The 17,799-nt window shown below is 36.2% G+C and overlaps 1 protein-coding gene across 1 annotated transcript in view; it reads right to left on the bottom strand.

The window, feature by feature from the left end:
• The window catches only part of rab11al (RAB11a, member RAS oncogene family, like), a 75,693-nt gene that overhangs the window by 10,953 nt on the left and 46,941 nt on the right, over window positions 1–17,799 (bottom strand). The window contains 4 exon segments of the mRNA XM_028794093.2: window positions 3,593–3,614; window positions 3,616–3,674; window positions 9,716–9,909; window positions 17,521–17,716. Of these exon segments, the coding sequence (XP_028649926.2) occupies window positions 3,593–3,614; window positions 3,616–3,674; window positions 9,716–9,909; window positions 17,521–17,716 (471 nt within the window).

Raw genomic sequence — 17,799 nt, 5'->3', positions numbered from 1 at the left:
TAATTGGCTGATCAGATCTGCATACGATTAATTGGTTGGACTCTACTAGAGACAGACACAATATGCACTTCCTCACAAAATGAGCAAGCACAGAAAAACAAACAGTCTTTATCAAATTTCATTATTTTCTATGTAGGCAAACTAAAGCCAAAAGTATTTCGCTGACAGAATGCATGTTACACCAGCAGTTGTCACCTATCATCCCATATTTTTTGTAAAATTAAGCAGGATATACGATCTATATTCAAATCCTTTACTGTACTTTGTTACAAGCTTAAGCTTTACTTTTTTAATTCTCACACACAAAAATATACCCGAGATCATTCTCAAATATTGCTCATACTTCCAATTTAAAAAAAATAATTTAGACTTAAATGTTTATTTAAAAGCTATTTTAAATTACTAATCACAACCCACATTTTGAAAAGGCTAAATAGTAAAAGCAATGTATACTAATACATATTAAATGGAGGAAAATGAGAAACGAACACACACATTGAATACTACTGCTAAGAAACCAAGACTATAAAGGAACATTAGGTCTACTGAAGCAGTGCCAATTGACAACATAGTAATGAGAAAATATTTTGGATATTAACTTCCTTTTGCCGTTGGTTTCTCCCGATAACATGCAGTTATGTTAACAGCAATGGGTGTGCCAACAGTGTCAGCTTCATTTCAAATTGAAGATGGTCCAAGATTCACTACAAAGGGCTGTAATTAACAACCTCCTATAAAAAAGTGGAAAACATTGTGTAAAATATTAAAACAAAAGATACGAGTGTTTTATACACACACACACACATATGCACATCCACCTAAATCTGAAGAAGGAACTTCAGCACTGATCAAATGAGAAACTTTCTGGTTACCCGAGGCCACCTAGTGGCAAAAAACAAACACTGCTCAGTACTGCAGAAGCAATTAAAAGTTTGCAAGCCCTTCATGCTACTTGACATAGAATTTGCTTGATTTTGAATGTTATACATACTGCAGATTCAGGTCATTGTTATCAAAATGCTCAGTTTTAAACCATCTAAAAATGAATTTCTTTATCAAGCTACAGAACGAGTGGTGAATGAGATTACTTGCATAATGGAATATGGTTTGTAATGGTCATTGTTTTGCCTATGTTGGTTTCTGGTTCTTGGCCAAGGCTTGCAGGATAGGCAATGACGGAGACAAAAAGCACAGGTTTTCTTGTGATGGGCGCGCTAGCTTTGTGGGAGGAAAAGAGATTTGAACTTGATATGGTACCAAGTTTAAAATGTGGCAGTATATATGTGGCTCTAGCTGGAGTTTTCATGCACAGGACAGGACCTACCACTAGCAGTATTGTAGTAACAAAAATGGCAGCTAAAAAAAAAAAAAAAAAAAAAAAAAAAGGGGACCAATACAACTTCTAAAGGATAACAAGATAGTAGAATTTGAAAAATTGTAAATAATATTGTAAATAAAATGTGCATAATATTGCTCTCTATCACAAGATCAACAATACTTTTAGTTAATATGCTCACAAATTCATACTAGTACTTTAAGTGAAGTAAACTCTACTATCCTTTCAAAGAGTTCCATGCAAAAGTTTGGACACCACCATAAAAAGTAAAAAATAGCAAATAAACTTTGACAGCCAAAAATGAAACAAGGCAAACAGACAATACCTTTGTTAACTAACAATTGGGGTGGTAGAAATACGCTTCCATACATGTATGCAATACTGAAGATTATACCCACACACACACAACACTTTTGATTGGATGGCTTTGACATTTCCTCAGTGATTCAAGGTTAAGCTGCAGTCAATGCCAACTTAAACTGAATTAAATGGTCTCAGAATAAAACAACATATAAAAAGTGTTTAGCAGGGGATGGTCTTCTGGTGTTACACAATGTCTCAACTGCACCTATCTGTCAAATCTGTCTTTTCCTGTAATACGCGCAGAAAGATTCTATGTTGTTATGGCTAACTGTTCATGGTGCCTACATGATTAGCAGAACATTTCTGAATAAAGAAATAAATGGAAATATTTTTACTTATTTTCCTCAGTTCTGAAGTTACATTATTATAGCTAACCAACTAAGTTAATTAACCCCTTAGAGAAATTTAAAAGCAACTTATGTTATTTTTATAAGGCTATTCATAAAATAGTTGTAGAACATTCAAACAAGTAAAATACCTAAATGTACTAGCTTGTATGATAAATAGCCAATGTTTATACTTTATCTTCCAGCCAAAATGGACCTCAAAGCTTGTTTCTCCACTGTTAATTTCTAAAAGGTTTTTTTTTGGTTTGTTTAACCTCCTGTTGACATTTATCTTATTTGTTTCTCTCTCAGTTGTTCCCTTATTATGAGAGGACCTCATTCTTAAGTAAAAATATTTGACATTTATGTCAGGTGTCATACAATTATGATTCTGCAGTATGGTAAATTTATCCTTATTATGACAGATCATGGATGTTCTTCGATTATAATCAGTATACTACAGTGCTTCTTGAATTTTATTTATCTGGACTCAAGACTCACAAAAGTACAACCACAGAAAGCATGACATTTTTAAAGAAAAACACAGAATGTAATATCTATCTTTAACAAACAGGTAATTAAGGACAGGCTACTCTTCAGTAATGTATAATATTTTTTTTCTCCCCAATTTAGCTTCCTTGTGTCAGGATATGAAAAACATACAGATAAAGCATTCATTTTGTGCAATATTTTTTGGGGTCAATTCTGTTCAGTGGCAAATACCACCGTTTTCTCTGCATCAAATATGTAAATATATTTACTTCACTACTTGAATATAAAACATCCAAAAAACCAACGACAGCATTGGATTAAATTTATATGCTTCATATGTAATTACTAGAATTGCTCAGTTTTTAAAATGTATTCTCTAAAAAAATAATGGTCATTCCGCCACTGAGAGTCATTGCCAGCATAACTGAAAGGAACAAATCTGATTAATTTAGAACAGATATTTGCATGAGATAAAGCCCTCATTTGAAGCACACAGTCCAGTTAGCTAAAGCATATCTGAATAACATCAATCAGAAGACAGAAACCAAACCTAATCGGCCTACCAATCCAGAGGAGCAAACTCACCACATACAGAATTATTCAAAATGAACCAACTTAAAGCAAACACCTAGTCCAATATAAATTTGTTTTGAATATGCGGGGGAAACCTTATATCTACTAACCTTATTATTTCCCTAATTTATTAGTTTACAAGATACCAGTACAGTTCAATACAGAATTGACAAGCCAAGAATAAAAACCTAAATCAACCACCATTATTACTTTTACTAACATCACATTTCAGTACACTTGTCATGTACTTTGCATGAAAAAAATGTGTGATTAAATTGACCTTGGTGAAGACCACAGAAATATTAAATTTATATAGTCTCAAATTGTAAACCACAAACGTCAGCTCTCTATTTTTACTACAATGAACTAAAAAAAACAAAAAAAACCAACACTAAGTACGGCATGGTAAACATCCAACAACATATTTAGTTTTGAAAATGCATCAATAAAATTCCAGAAATGTGGTCATAAAATGAATCCTGTATTATTTCAAACTACCTACCCGTTAAAATTGTCTGAAAGGCCAGTTTCAACATTTGACGAGTCCAGTGCAGAGGTCTCAATAAAGGATAGTCCATTTTTTTCTGAAACAGAGCATTGGTTAATTGATACACATTCACTTGAAATCGCTATCAATAACAAAGCTGCAGCCATTTAACACAGTATCATTCTTGTAAAGTAACCTTTAACCAGTTCTTAAGTTTACTGAATATTTCCATGGTTCTGCAATATACGTTTAACAACACACTTTTTATAATACGGTTTCATTTATGCAGTTCAAGGTTTACCATTAAAAATGTTATCATCATAAAAAGGAAATGTAAATATTCTGCATCATAAAACTTATGTTTTAACAGAATGCTACCAAAACACAGTACAGTAATCCCTCCTCCATCGCGGGGGTTGTGTTCCAGAGCACCCGCGAAATAAGAAAATCCGCGAAGTAGAAACCATATGTTTATATGGTTTATTTTTATATTGTCATGCTTTGGTCACAGATTTGCGCAGAAACACAGGAGGTTGTAGAGAGACAGGAACGTTATTCAACACGCTGCAAAAAAAACATTTGTCTCTTTTTCAAAAGTTTTAAACTGTGCTCCATGACAAGACAGAGATAACATTTCCATCTCACAATTAAAAGAATGCAAACATATCTTCCTCTTCAAAGGAGTGCGTGTCAGGAGCACAGAATGTCACATAGATAGAGAAAACAATCTCTAGCAAACAAATCAATAGGGCTGTTTGGCTTTTAAGTATGCGAAGCACCGCGGCACAAAGCTGTTGAAGGCGGCAGCTCACACCCCCCTCCGTCAGGAGCAGGGGGAGAGAGAGAGAGAGAGAGAGTTTGTTTTTCAGTCAAAAAATCAATACGTGCCCTTCGAGCTTTTAAGTATGCGAAGCACCGTGCAGCATGTCGTTTCAGGAAGCTGCTGCACAAAAGATAGCAACGTGAAGATAATCTTTCAGCATTTTTAGACGAGCGTCCCGTATCGTCTAGGTGTGCAAACAGCCCCCCTGCTCAATTCCCCTACGTCAGGATCATAGAAAGTCAGCGCAAGAGAGACAGAGAAAAGTAAGTTGGTAGCTTCTCAGCCATCTGCCAATAGCGTCCCCTTGTATGAAATCAACTGGGCAAACCAACTGAGGAAGCATGTACCAGAAAATTAAAAGACCCATTGTCCGCAGAAATCCGCGAACCAGCAAAAAATCCGCGATATATATTTAAATATGCTTACATATAAAATCCGCGATGGAGTGAAGCCGCGAAAGGCGATATAGCGAGGGATCACTGTACACTAAATATTTTTGTCTTGCAGAAGAATACGAGGTGTATGAACCATGAAAACAGGAAAAAGAAGACATTAAAGCATATTATTTTGGTTTGTACACTTTGCTTAAAGAACAGCTCACTGGATACTGCAATTGTATATAAACGTGTTTTTAAAAATATACAGGGATGAAACGTTCAGCTTATATTGTGGAGAATTATATTAAATGTTCTCTCAGTTCAATTCAATTGGTAGTTACTTGGGAGTCCATTAAGACTGTTAAACTACTAATCCTAAGATTTCAAATCGGTCCTGGACAGTGGTGGAAGTTAGACAGTGTATGCCTAATGGGCACAGTTCTAAATCTGTTCAGGAAACCTGTTGCGGAGTTTTTATAATCAAATTACAGATTACAACTGATTACTTAATGGATGGTCTTTTGGCAATCCAGAGACAGTGAAGAATATTGGAGCAGACCAAAGACAAATATTTGTCAGAAAGGCAAACAGTTCAGTTTAGGCAGCAGTATATCAAGAATGAAATAGTTAAAATACAACAAAGCACTACATTAAGTTAGAAATGTGTCACTGCTAAGTAAGGCTATTTAAGGGGAAGTAGTACAGATATGATTTGGGCCAGTTAATTTTATACTCTGACACGGCCTCAAAGGAAAGCAGGAGTTCATGTTAAGATAGCATGACACCCTGTTCCAGTCCAAAAAATGTCAGCCACATCCATATTTTTACTAGCAGACTGGAATGCATGTTCCTTGTAAACTTTATATCAGCTGTTGTGTGTCACTGGCAAACGAAACCAAAACACACACAAACACACACCCATTGCATGAACCATTTTTCTGGAAGTGCTTGCTACTTTAAGTGGATAATAAGTCAGTGATCTTACAATTTAATATTACCTCCATTAGTCTGTCCAACACAGACTTCCATATCATATTAACTTTTACCAATTAAAACCCATCTTTGGATGGCAACATGTTAAATGGAAAAGATCAAATTCTTCAGAATTACTGCATGTGGTGTTTATAATAACCCAACAGCAATTCATCTGTCATACAGATGACAAATTTATAATTATCACTTCTTAAATTTTCATAAAAGTAGTTTTAATTATTTTAAAGAACTGTATGGTTGTTAAAAAGGTAATGCACAAGGTAATGACAAAGTGTAGAAGACTGAAAAATGATGTACTGTTTATTTTTATGAGAAAATGACTTGGCATGTGATTTTTGGCTTTAGTTGCTGTGTCAATTGAGCTGCAACTCCACTTGTATTTTGCAATCTGTTCTGCTTTAAAAAAGTACATAAAAATTACACATCTAAGACAAAGACCAAATGGGAATAAGCACTCTCCATACAGGTCATAAAATAATTTAAGTCTGATGAAAGCCATGGCATTGTTTCGTCTATGCAAAAATGTACGTTTCCATTGCTCATTTTGAAAATCAGTTATTTAAAAAAAAAAAAAAAAAGCCTCATTGTCAGTAAGAAACTGAAATCTGTCCGGAATAGTAGCTGCCCAATTCAAGGGAATTAGGCTAAAGTGTAATAAAGTTTATGCATATTATAATTTTTCATTTATTAAGAACTAAATCACCCTAGATGGCTCAGAAACAAATTGAAAATAAATACAAGGCCTTGTTAATTAAAAAAAAAAAAACTCCAGTGCCTCTAAAATACTAAGAAAAATTAACAAGTTAGAACAATGGTATAACATCCAGGAGCATTCAAGGACTTTGTTAATTAATTAACTAGGGGGCTTTGCCCCCTGCTCGCTTCGCTCGCCAACCCCCGTATTTGGTTTTTCGGATACACACTTTCAAGATTGTTTTTTCTTTGAATTGTTGCTATTTCATTAGTTTCACTTTTATTTCAGAACTTCTGTAAAAACAATATTTGTAATCTTGCGAGTCCCAATATGCTGAATCTTTTTAATGAGGTCAAGATAGGTTTCTCTGTTTGGAATTTCAGCATAGACAAAACGATCTACATCATCAGCATTTAATATATATATATATATATATATATATATATATTTTTTTTTTTTTACAAAGTAACAAAGTACGTACAGACAGGAGTCCAATGCAGAACTCTAAAGTCGTGCTATTTTCCTCTCAGAGTTCCAAAAGTACATGGGTTTACCAATGTGATACCCAGCTTTTGTCTAGGTTTTTGTACAAGGGCTAGACAGAACGTTTTTGACTCCTGGGGTAAATTTAGGTTTTTAAATAAGCAGACAGATAAATATATATACATTAACAAAGTAACCAATAAATGCATGTGCGGTAAACTCCGTTTTTGAAATTCTCAAGATTCTTTATTTGTCACATGCATAGTTATACAGGACAACACGCAGTGAAATGCATCCTGATCCGCTTATCAAAAACTGTGCAAAGTTAGAAGAATATCAGTTAGATTAACAAAAAGTCATAGATTGAAAAATAACAGTATAGTAGAACATAATAAATAAGTAAAATTATGTGAATAAAGTAGAATTAAGTGTTAAGGTGCAATAGTGTAGTAATTATTGTGCAAAATCAAAGTTAGACTGGTACATAGTTAAATGAGGCAGTTTGTTTGCGCTACTGCGATCTTTACTTTTTTATATTTTCTAATTTTCCTACTTCATATCCTTTAACTTTCTCCACATGTGAAGAGTGCCAAGGTTTTTTTTTTTTTTTTTAAATTTCCCTGGTTTCATAGTCTCTAACCTGCTCTGCATGTGTTTAGCGCCAACGTTTGTAAACATCTCTATGAAATTCTACTTTGTCTTTTACTCACTGTCATTTAATTCTGAGCCGGATTGGACAAGCTTTTTTTTCAATTCCACTTGTTCTGGGCTGATAATTACTTTCCTTATTTTCTGAATTTGCACCTCGATTATTCTTTTTTGCTCTTTTTTCTGTCCAACGCATTTGAGTCTCTTTTCTCTGTGCTTTTCTTTCTTCTTCGTTTAATCGTCGACGTTTCATTTCTACCCTATTCATTTTCTACCGTACTGACCTTATACACTTTATATGCACTGACAGCCCTGGAGCTGTGTGTGCTGCATGACTGCCTTTACACTACTGATTTGTTTTTTTTTTTTGATATTGCTTGTAAGTAGGGTGTGTCTTGCAAGACTCTCTTTCTATGTTCCCGTGAGACGCACCGTAGCAGGTCTCTTTCGTCTCGCAGGTCTTTAAATTATCTTCCGAGAAAAATCACGTATCGTAGACTATCAAGACAGGATTTATTTTTATGATAGACAGACAGTCAGAGCATTTAACATTTCTTCCAGTTTTCATACAAGAATCAGTAAATCACATTTTTGTTTATTAAATATTTTAACAACGAGTCATATACAAAAACAGTGATAAAGTAAAATTACATTTGTTAGCAGAATACATTAAAAATACTGCATTTTAACAGAAGCTTACAATGTCACATAGTTAAAAAAACACATAGCCTAAATAGGCTTGTGGTCAATAGCGTTTACTCACAGACGAGTCCAATTCAAGTAATGTAAATATAGAATTGATATTTTTAAATTTTAAAACTTTTTTTTTTATTTATATAAAGTAAACCTAATAGAGTAGTATCCAATAATTAAAGAAAAACTATAAATACAATATGAACAATACTAGCATAATCTCCATCAGTATTATTTCATGAAAGGAGACAACTGAAATGTGTTGCCCATCTACTTATTACAACTGCCTAAATAACTAAGACAGTGGAAAGTAACCAATTTAATTTTATAATGGAAATGCCAAAGTTGACAAATACCTTAAAGATTTTAAACTTCAGTCCTGAAGATGAGCAGAAGCAAAAGTGGCTCTTCGGGCACAGAAACTAACTTGCACTCAATCTGTTGTGTTATACCATTAAGCAACTCATTAAGCATGATGCAAAACTGCAATCCTGCACTCTCCTTACTATTTGCAGCATGATCAGCTTCTACAAGAACTATAGAAACCGTATTCCACAGCGTGGTCCTTGTTACATGCCTAGTAGCTCCAATCTTCAGCACACAGATCAAATGTAGCTCCTCTTCTAAACCAAAGCTATGTTAATACCCGTTAGGGGAGCTGCACCTTTCCTGTGCAATTAATTATTTCAAAAAATTGTTCTGCGGCAGATTCATAAACTCTGCAGATAACAGTTTAGTTAATTCAAACCTATACATGCTTACCTAATTGCTCTTACATTCATTTCCAAGGAAATTGTTTTTGTACTTTTATATGTTTAACTTACATAAGCAGAAAGAGAAGTGTCATGCTAAATAAGCAACTTCTTTTCTTGGTGGTACTGTACTGGATATCTGGGCAGCAGTCAGATGAGTAAAAGAGGGAAATCCACAAACTATACAAGCAGGTGTAACTGCTGTCAAGTTAAAACTGAAACAGTAAGCTAAATTTGTAGTTAAAAGTCACACAAGGTTTCTCTGTAAGGATACAGTAGATGAGTTTCCAGTTTAACCAATGCATTCCAATGGGAAATTTTGAAATTTCAAAACCTTATAGGAGTATACTCTATTGAGTATATCTCAACAAAAATTGAACTCTCAACAAATTTGTATGAAAAATGTCCACCAAATTTCAACAAGATTGGTCCACTTGGATAGACATGGCTATTGCATTAGGTGCTTCACACAATCGATAGATCGAATCTATCTATCTATAGCATATACAGGGTTGGGCAGGTTATTAAAACTGCAATTAACTTCAAGGTTCTTACGCTGCAATGAATTTGTTTTTCAGAAACCAGTTAGAAAGAAAAGTCATCATGTGAATGTTTTTTTAAAGGATGATGTATATAACTGACACACCATCACCTTATCTTTGGTTAGTAACTCACCTGCAAAAGCTTTTGCTTCATCAGTCGGCACTGCACGCAAGTGACGTAGGTCACTCTTGTTACCCACAAGCATTATGACTATGTTGCTGTCAGCATGGTCTCGAAGCTCCTGCAGCCATCGCTCTGCATTCTCATATGTAAGATGCTTCGCAATGTCATACACTAACAATGCACCAACTGCACCTCGGTAGTATCTGTATTGACAAATGGAAAAGAAAAAGGATTACAATTTCAAGGAGAGAAAATAAAAAAAAAATTAAAAAAAACACCCATGCAAAGTAGTCTTAGGATATAAATTAGAATGCTTACATGGGTCACCAGTAAGCGTGATTTTATATTCAACACATTTGTCCCTCTTTAAAAATAAAGAGGTAATGTCTTTCACTGAAAGAACCATGTGCACAGATCACACAACATGCTTATCCAACAGGTCATTACTCATTTAAAAACACAAAGAATACATGACAATTATGTCTAATTATATTCTCAAAGTAATAAATTACTTTAGCTCATTTTAGTGTTTGTGGTGGATTTCTCTTCTTGGGTGTGCATGGAAGCAGACATTCTGAAAGTTTTACCATCTAGAATCAATTCAGTGGCAGGTGCTTACTGAAAATGATTAACACTCATGTTAAATATGGAAAATCTCTTGGAAGAAGATAAAACAGACTTGTTTATTTACTAAGTTTAGCTTCAATTGTATTAAATTCAGCAGGAATCTGCTTTAAAATCCTCAACTCCTTGATTATTCCTAGGTTTTTTAAATTAACCAGACCCAATAAACACATGCGATTTGTTAAAATGTAGGCAATTCCCTACTCACACAACTCTGCAACAGTAGTAGTATTACTTTGTAGTAATGCACATTCAAAATTTTTGTTGAGTTTTTAAAAGGTTATATAGGACAAGAGCAAAGGGTAAGGGAATCTACAAAATCTAGACACTAAGAAAATACTGAAGCTGAAATTCATTTCCAATATTATTTGTACATTTTATAAAGAAAAAAGCATTATTGTCAGAGATAATGTAACAAGTGAAGCCACCATGCACCATTTGAGCATAGACTGAACAGAGAAGGGCTACTCATCAGGCTAATTGCTAAAGGCCTATACTTGGGCTTCAAACTACAAGGAAACACATTGAAATTATAAAAACTTCACAATTAAAATTTCCGCTTAAATACAGTATGTAACAAAGGTTAGAACTGCTGCCTCATAGCTTTGTAGGTATCTGTTCATTTCTCAGCCCAGTCACTTTCTCCCCTTATTCACACATGATTGACCACCATACTCCAGTTTACTTTTATACTTCAAAGATATTACTTGCCAAATGTGTGAAGATGTTACTGTACCCTGTTGTGGACTTGGATTCTTTCTTGTATCGCCTAGGCCTTCAGAACTTTGCCTATATTTAATTTTGGCTATTACTTTGCATTACAACAGACGGTGGACCTCTAACCTCATCAATAACAGCTACATCCCAGAGGAATTTATTTTCTCCAGGGATGGACTTTGTTTTCTTATACTCTTCAACTGGGCATACCTTAATGATATTACCAAACATATATTGTTAAGTTCCATTTATGTTAATCAGTTTGAAATTGCAGTTTTACTGTGTGTTCACAAATTACATAATGCACATAATAGTTTGGTGCAATCTAGAAGAAATCACAATGTTCCCCAGGATATTTGAGTATTCAATCCAGTATAATCCAGGTATACCTGGACACCTTTGTTTAGAGCAAGAAAGAAGCCTCGAAAGGTTTGGCAGGAGAACAGAACACCTTGTGGGCTCCGTTCAAAAGAAATGGGACCATATTGCTCTTTTAAAAGTTAGCACAGGCAGGGTCCAGGGGCCTCATGTAAAACGCCGTGCGTAGAACTCACACTATAACATGGCGTAAGCACAAAAGCGGGAATGTGTGTACGCACAGAAAAATCCAGATGCAGGAATCTGTGCGTACGCAAACTTTCATGTTCTTCCCACTACATAATCCCGATCAGCGTGTCCTGCCCCAACTCCTCCCAGAATTATGCCTCTTTGAATATGCAAATCGATATAAACAGCCTTCTGTGAAAAGACCATGGGAAAAGCACGGGGGAAAATCTAAGAATTTCAGCGAATACCCAGTGGAGGCAAAGGAAAAACGTACTATTTTTTGGTTTAAACAGTGGTATAAAACAACAAAAGAAAGTTGATCGAGTGACAATGTCGGAGAAACTCGAAAGCTCAAGTTCCAAGTCGCACAGTGCCCGAATAAAAAAAGAAGTTGTCACATATCAAAGTCGGCGTGAAAAGGCGACTCGCAGCGGACCGTCCGAGTGTTATATGAAAGCTTATTAGGGTACAGAGAAAAAAAACAGGCACACAGTTGGGGAAAGCATGAAATGTCAACTTTAATCTCGAAATTTCCACTTTAATCACGTAGTTTATTTTGTCATTAAAGTAGAACATAATAAACTTCATCTTAAAATCATTTATTTTACTAGTTTCTCAAGTAGCACGTTAAATGCTTTGTTCTGTGTGTGAATCACTACGTGCTTCCGTTCTCTCTCTTTCTCCGACAGGACACAGAATCCATTACATTCGTGATATTACAGATCTCTGAATAATTAAAATACTGAGATGTATACATGATATCTTTCATGATGATAGGAATGAAAGCATGTTATTAAACATGGGAACACGGTGGCGCAGTGATTGTTCATATCTCACGCAAGAGGCTTGCTGCGCCATGTGCGACCTTCGATGAAATAATTTATTACAGAAGTACCGTCTCTTTCAAACGTACTAACCTCCAATTCCTGTCCTTACCTTTTCTTTCTCCAAATACCCAATCGCCACACAATCAGCTCTGTAATAGACGTTAAGCCATCTGTAAGCTTAGAACGCAGATTCTTCAAAACTTAAGGAACATAGAATAATTAAACATGTACAACGAAGATATTTCAATCAGTCTATCCTTCCAGTGTTGCGTCAGCAATACAGCGCAAGGCAGGAGCTATCCGTGAACTAGCTAGCGCTGCGGCACTGTGTCCTCACACGTTTAATTATTAACAATACAGATTATTTAAATGAAGTTAAAATTTTATCTGTATACTATAAGCAACATATTTTGCTGCATTTCATCTTAATGATATCGTCATCATACGCGCTTTATACAGTGGCACAGGTTGTGCAATATTATAACTGTAGTGCAAGTTTACAGTGGGGTAATTGTACTTATAAGTACAAACAGTTCTACAAGGAGCACTTGATGGACTGATTGAGTGTGTTTATAGTTCTTGGGATGAAACCATTTCTGAAACGCAAGGTCCGTACAGGAAAGGCTTTGACGTGTTTTGCCATGGCTGATGTAGTGTGTGCTTGAAATTGTATACCGATAATTCTCTTTCCGATCAGCTGCTGCTGTGATTCTCCACTCAGATACTGTGATATAAATACTCCGAGTGGTGCAGTGAGAGTAATATGGAAAAAGATGATCCACTGTGGCAACCCTTAACGGGAGCAGCTGAAAGAAGAAGATGCAGTGAGCGTAACAACGCTAGAGCAGTTATGGTATTTGGAATACTATGGCTATTCCCTGGACCATTATATTGGTACAGGTTAATTACAATCAGATGCATTACACTAATAAACAATATGCAGTTAATTTCAGTGTATTTATAAAGCCGCGTCAGGAATGTGGGTCTAAGAAAGAAAGGGTAACCACACAGGAACAGTAGCACTGCTTTGACGCTGGGTGCCGCCAGTCTGCAAAACCGAGCGGAGAAATTGCGTATGCCAGGGTATGAAGTACCGTGGAAATGTGCGTGGCTTTACGCCAAGTTTAGATTTTATACATCGCAATTTGAGCGTGGAAACGTTCGTACGCAACATTTCTGTGCGTACGCACCGTTTATACATGAGGTCCCAGGGACTGTGACAAATATTTAATGTGATATGAGGAAGAAATATTTTGATGGTATTTCAAGTTGGCATGGGGGTCAACCACACCCTGTTAGATTAGTAAGAAGCATGGACCCAGACAGTTTGTTCATTTTTCTGGATTTTAAGACCACCTCTCGTTATACACTAAGAATGACTTCTGCTTTTCCAAAACATAAAATTAAAAAAATTAAAAACTGTTGCTTCCTAGTACATTTCTTTATTTTTGATAGAGTTTATTATATATCATATACACATAGACCTATGCAACAGTGTGTTGGTAATAAATGGTCCAGCTGTGAAATGTTGTGCAATGTTTATGACAAATCTGTAAAGAAAACACATAGCAAAGACACGCAAGGGAAGGCCAAAGAGTTATACAAGAGTAAATTAATGGATGGAGATATTGAAAAATAATTTTCCCATTAAATTGAGACCTTTACATTTTTAGACAATTTTTTTTTTATTGGGTTTTTTTCATGTAACATGGCAGCTGAAAAATTAAAGGGAAAAGTTAAAGTTACTTGCATTCACATCTTTGTATAGAAGGTCTCACAACTCACACTGAGTATCAAGACAACAACCAAGCCATGGAGTCCTAGGAACTTTCTGTAGACCTCCACAGTCATACTGCAGTGATGCAGAGATCAGAGAAAGGGGTATAAGACCATTTCTACAGCTTTGCATGTTACCAGGAGCATAGTGGTCTCAATAATTGTGAAACTGAAGAAGTTTGGAAACACTAGGATTCTTCCTAGAGTTGGCTGTGCAGCCAATCTGAGTGACTGCACAAGAAGGGCCTTGGTCAGAGAGATGACCAAGAACCCAACAGTCATTCTAACAGATCTTCATAAGATAGGAAAACCTGTTGGAAGGATAACCATCTCAGCAGCACTCCATCAATCAGGCATTTATGGAAGAGTGGCTAAATGGAGGCCACTCTTGAGTAAAAGGCATAGGATGGCATTTAAAGGAGCATTAGGAAAAAGATTCTCTGGTCTGATGAGAATAAATAAATAACATAGAACTCTTTTGGGCAGAACTTCAAGCACTAGGTCTGGTGAAGACCAGGAAGTTCTCACCACCTGCCTAATACAGCATCATGCTATGGGGGTACTTCTTAGCTGCAGGGACAGGGAGATTGGTCAAAACTGCGGGAAGGATGAGTGCAACTAAATACAGAGAGATCCTTGAAGAAAACCTTCTCCAGAGTGCATGTAACCTCTGAGTAGTATGACAAGTCATCTTTCAACATGACAAAAACCTGAAACATTCATTCTAGACAATGCTGGAGTGTTTGGGACAAATCTAGGACTGTCATTGAGTGGTGTACCAGCACAGAGGCTGTATACAAGAAGGGTTACAGTCAACTATTTCCCCCCAAGTAGGTTGAGGTTGTTTGGTGTATCCAGGTGTATAAAAGGTAGTTTCTACCTTTACCCATCAGGCTCTATAAGAAGCCATTATTCCCAATGCACTGAATGGTGCTGAGCTAGCCTAGCAGACATCTTAACAGACAATGACACTATGTACAATATACTACAGGTGCTGGTCATAAAACAAGAATATCATGACAAAGTTGATTTATTTCAGTAATTCCATTCAAAAAGTGAAATTTGTATATTAGATTCATTCATTACACACACTGATGTATTTCAAATGTTTATTTCTTTTAATGTTGATGATTATAACTAACAACTAATGAAAGTCCCAAATTCAGTATCTCGGAAAATTAGAATATTGTGAAAAGGTTCAGTATTGAAGACACCTGGTGCAACACTCTAATCAGCTAATTAACTCAAAACACCTGCAAAAGCCTTTAAATGGTCTCTCAGTCTAGTTCTGTAGGCTACACAATCATGGGGAAGACTGCTGACTTGACAGTTGTCCAAAAGACGACCATTGACACCTTGCACAAGGAGGGCAAGACACAAAAGGTCATTGCTAAAGAGGCTGGCTGTTCACAGAGCTCTGTGTCCAAGCACATTAATAGAGAGGCGAAGGGAAGGACAAGATGTGGTAGAAAAAAAGTGTACAAGCAATAGGGATAACCACACCCCGGAGAGGACTGTGAAATAAAACCCATTCAAAAATGTGGGGGAGATTCACAAAGAGTGGACTGCAGCTGGAGTCAGTGCTTCAAGAACCACCATGCACAGACGTATGCAAGACATGGGTTTCAGCTGTCGCATTCCTTGTGTCAAGCCACTCTTGACCAAGAGACGGCATCAGAAGTGTCTCGACTGGGCTAAAGACAAAAAGGACTGGTCCAAAGTTATGTTCTCTGATGAAAGTAAATTTTGCATTTCCTTTGGAAATCAAGAGTCTGGAGGAAGAGAGGAGAGGCACAGAATCCACGTTGCGTGAGGTCCAGTGTAAAGTTTCCACAGTCATTGATGGTTTGGGGTGCCATGTCATCTGCTGGTGTTGGTCCATTGTGTTTTCTGAGGTCCAAGGTCAACGCAGCCATCTACCAAGAAGTTTTAGAGCACTTCATGCTTCCTGCTGCTGACGAACTTTATGGAGATGCAGATTTCATTTTCCAACAGGACCTGGCACCTGCACACAGTGCCAAAGCTACCAGTACCTGGTTTAAGGACCATGGTATCCCTGTTCTTGATTGGCCAGCAAACTCGCCTGACCTTAACCCCATAGAAAATCTATGGGGTATTGTGAAGAGGAAGATGCAATACGCCAGACCCAACAATTCAGAAGAGCTGAAGGCCACTATCAGAGCAACATGGGCTTTCATAACACCTGAGCAGTGCCATAGACTGATCGATTCCATGCCACGCCGCATTGCTGCAGTAATCCAGGCCAAAGGAGCCCCAACTAAATATTGAGTGCTGTACATGCTCATACTTTTTATGTTCATACCTTTTAGTTGGCCAACATTTCTAAAAATCTTTTTTGCGCATTGGTCTTAATTGATATTCTAATTTTCCGAGATACTGAATTTGGGACTTTCATTAGTTGTCAGTTATAATCATCAACATTAAAAGAAATAAACATTTGAAATTCATCAGTCTGTGTGTAATGAATGAATCTAATATACAAGTTTCACTTTTCGAATGGAATTACTGAAATAAATCAACTTGGTCATGATATTCTAATTTTATGACCAGCACCTGTATGTCTGAAATCTTACACTGTTAAATTGTAAGTATATGCAATTCTAATCTGTTCACACATACAAAAATACCTACAGTTTTTTTTTTATATTGATAATTTGTTATACATGTTTATTGGAGGCTTTTTGTCTGCTACTGTATCCCTGCAACTTCCTTCAGGATTAATAAAGCCTATCAATCAAGGCCCAGACTTAAGCCCCACAGAATACCTGTAGAGGGACCTGAAGATGTCAGTTTACAGACACTTTGCATCCAGTCTAACGATACTTGAGAGGATCTGCTATGAAGACTGGGATCAACTGCCAAAATCCTAAAGACATGAAACTGTAATTGCTGCCAAAGGGGCTTCTATTAAGTGCTGAATTAATTGTTTTAATACTTACATGAATAAGGTTTGATTTTTAATAAATTTGCAGACCTTATAAAAAACATGTTTTCACCTTGCCATTTTGCCCATCAATATACACTTAACCCATAATGACAAATTTATCAATTTAAAATTAAATCTACAACATAAAGTGTGTAGAAATTGAAGCTGTCAGAATAGTTTCTGAATACACTGCACTACAGTAAATGCTATTATAGTTGGGGTGGGGGATCAAAATCGTTTAGCGGCTCTCATCTATTAAACTGCTTTGGTTAATTAAATACAACTTTTGGAGGCTTCATGCCAACAAGTAGGGAAAACACTGATAGCAATCTGTATGGCAGTAGTGGAGATGATTAATTGTTTACAGGCACACTTACGCAGAAGTGATAGCTCGGTAGCGCTCCTGCCCAGCTGTGTCCCAAATCTGTGCCTTCACAGTTTTTCCCTCTACTCGGATGCTGCGAGTGGCAAACTCCACACCAATTGTGCTCTTGCTTTCTAGGTTAAACTCATTTCTGGTGAACCGTGACAGCAGGTTGCTTTTCCCAACACCAGAGTCGCCAATTAAAACAACTGTTGAAATACAAAAACAAGATAAATTAGTAAAATTGAGGATTTTTATCACAGCAGAAAAGAGAAATGGTCTAATAATTCAA

This window comes from Erpetoichthys calabaricus, chromosome 2 (assembly GCF_900747795.2).
Source record: "Erpetoichthys calabaricus chromosome 2, fErpCal1.3, whole genome shotgun sequence".
Lineage (NCBI taxonomy): Eukaryota > Metazoa > Chordata > Cladistia > Polypteriformes > Polypteridae > Erpetoichthys > Erpetoichthys calabaricus.
This window is presented reverse-complemented; position numbering and strand designations above follow the sequence as displayed.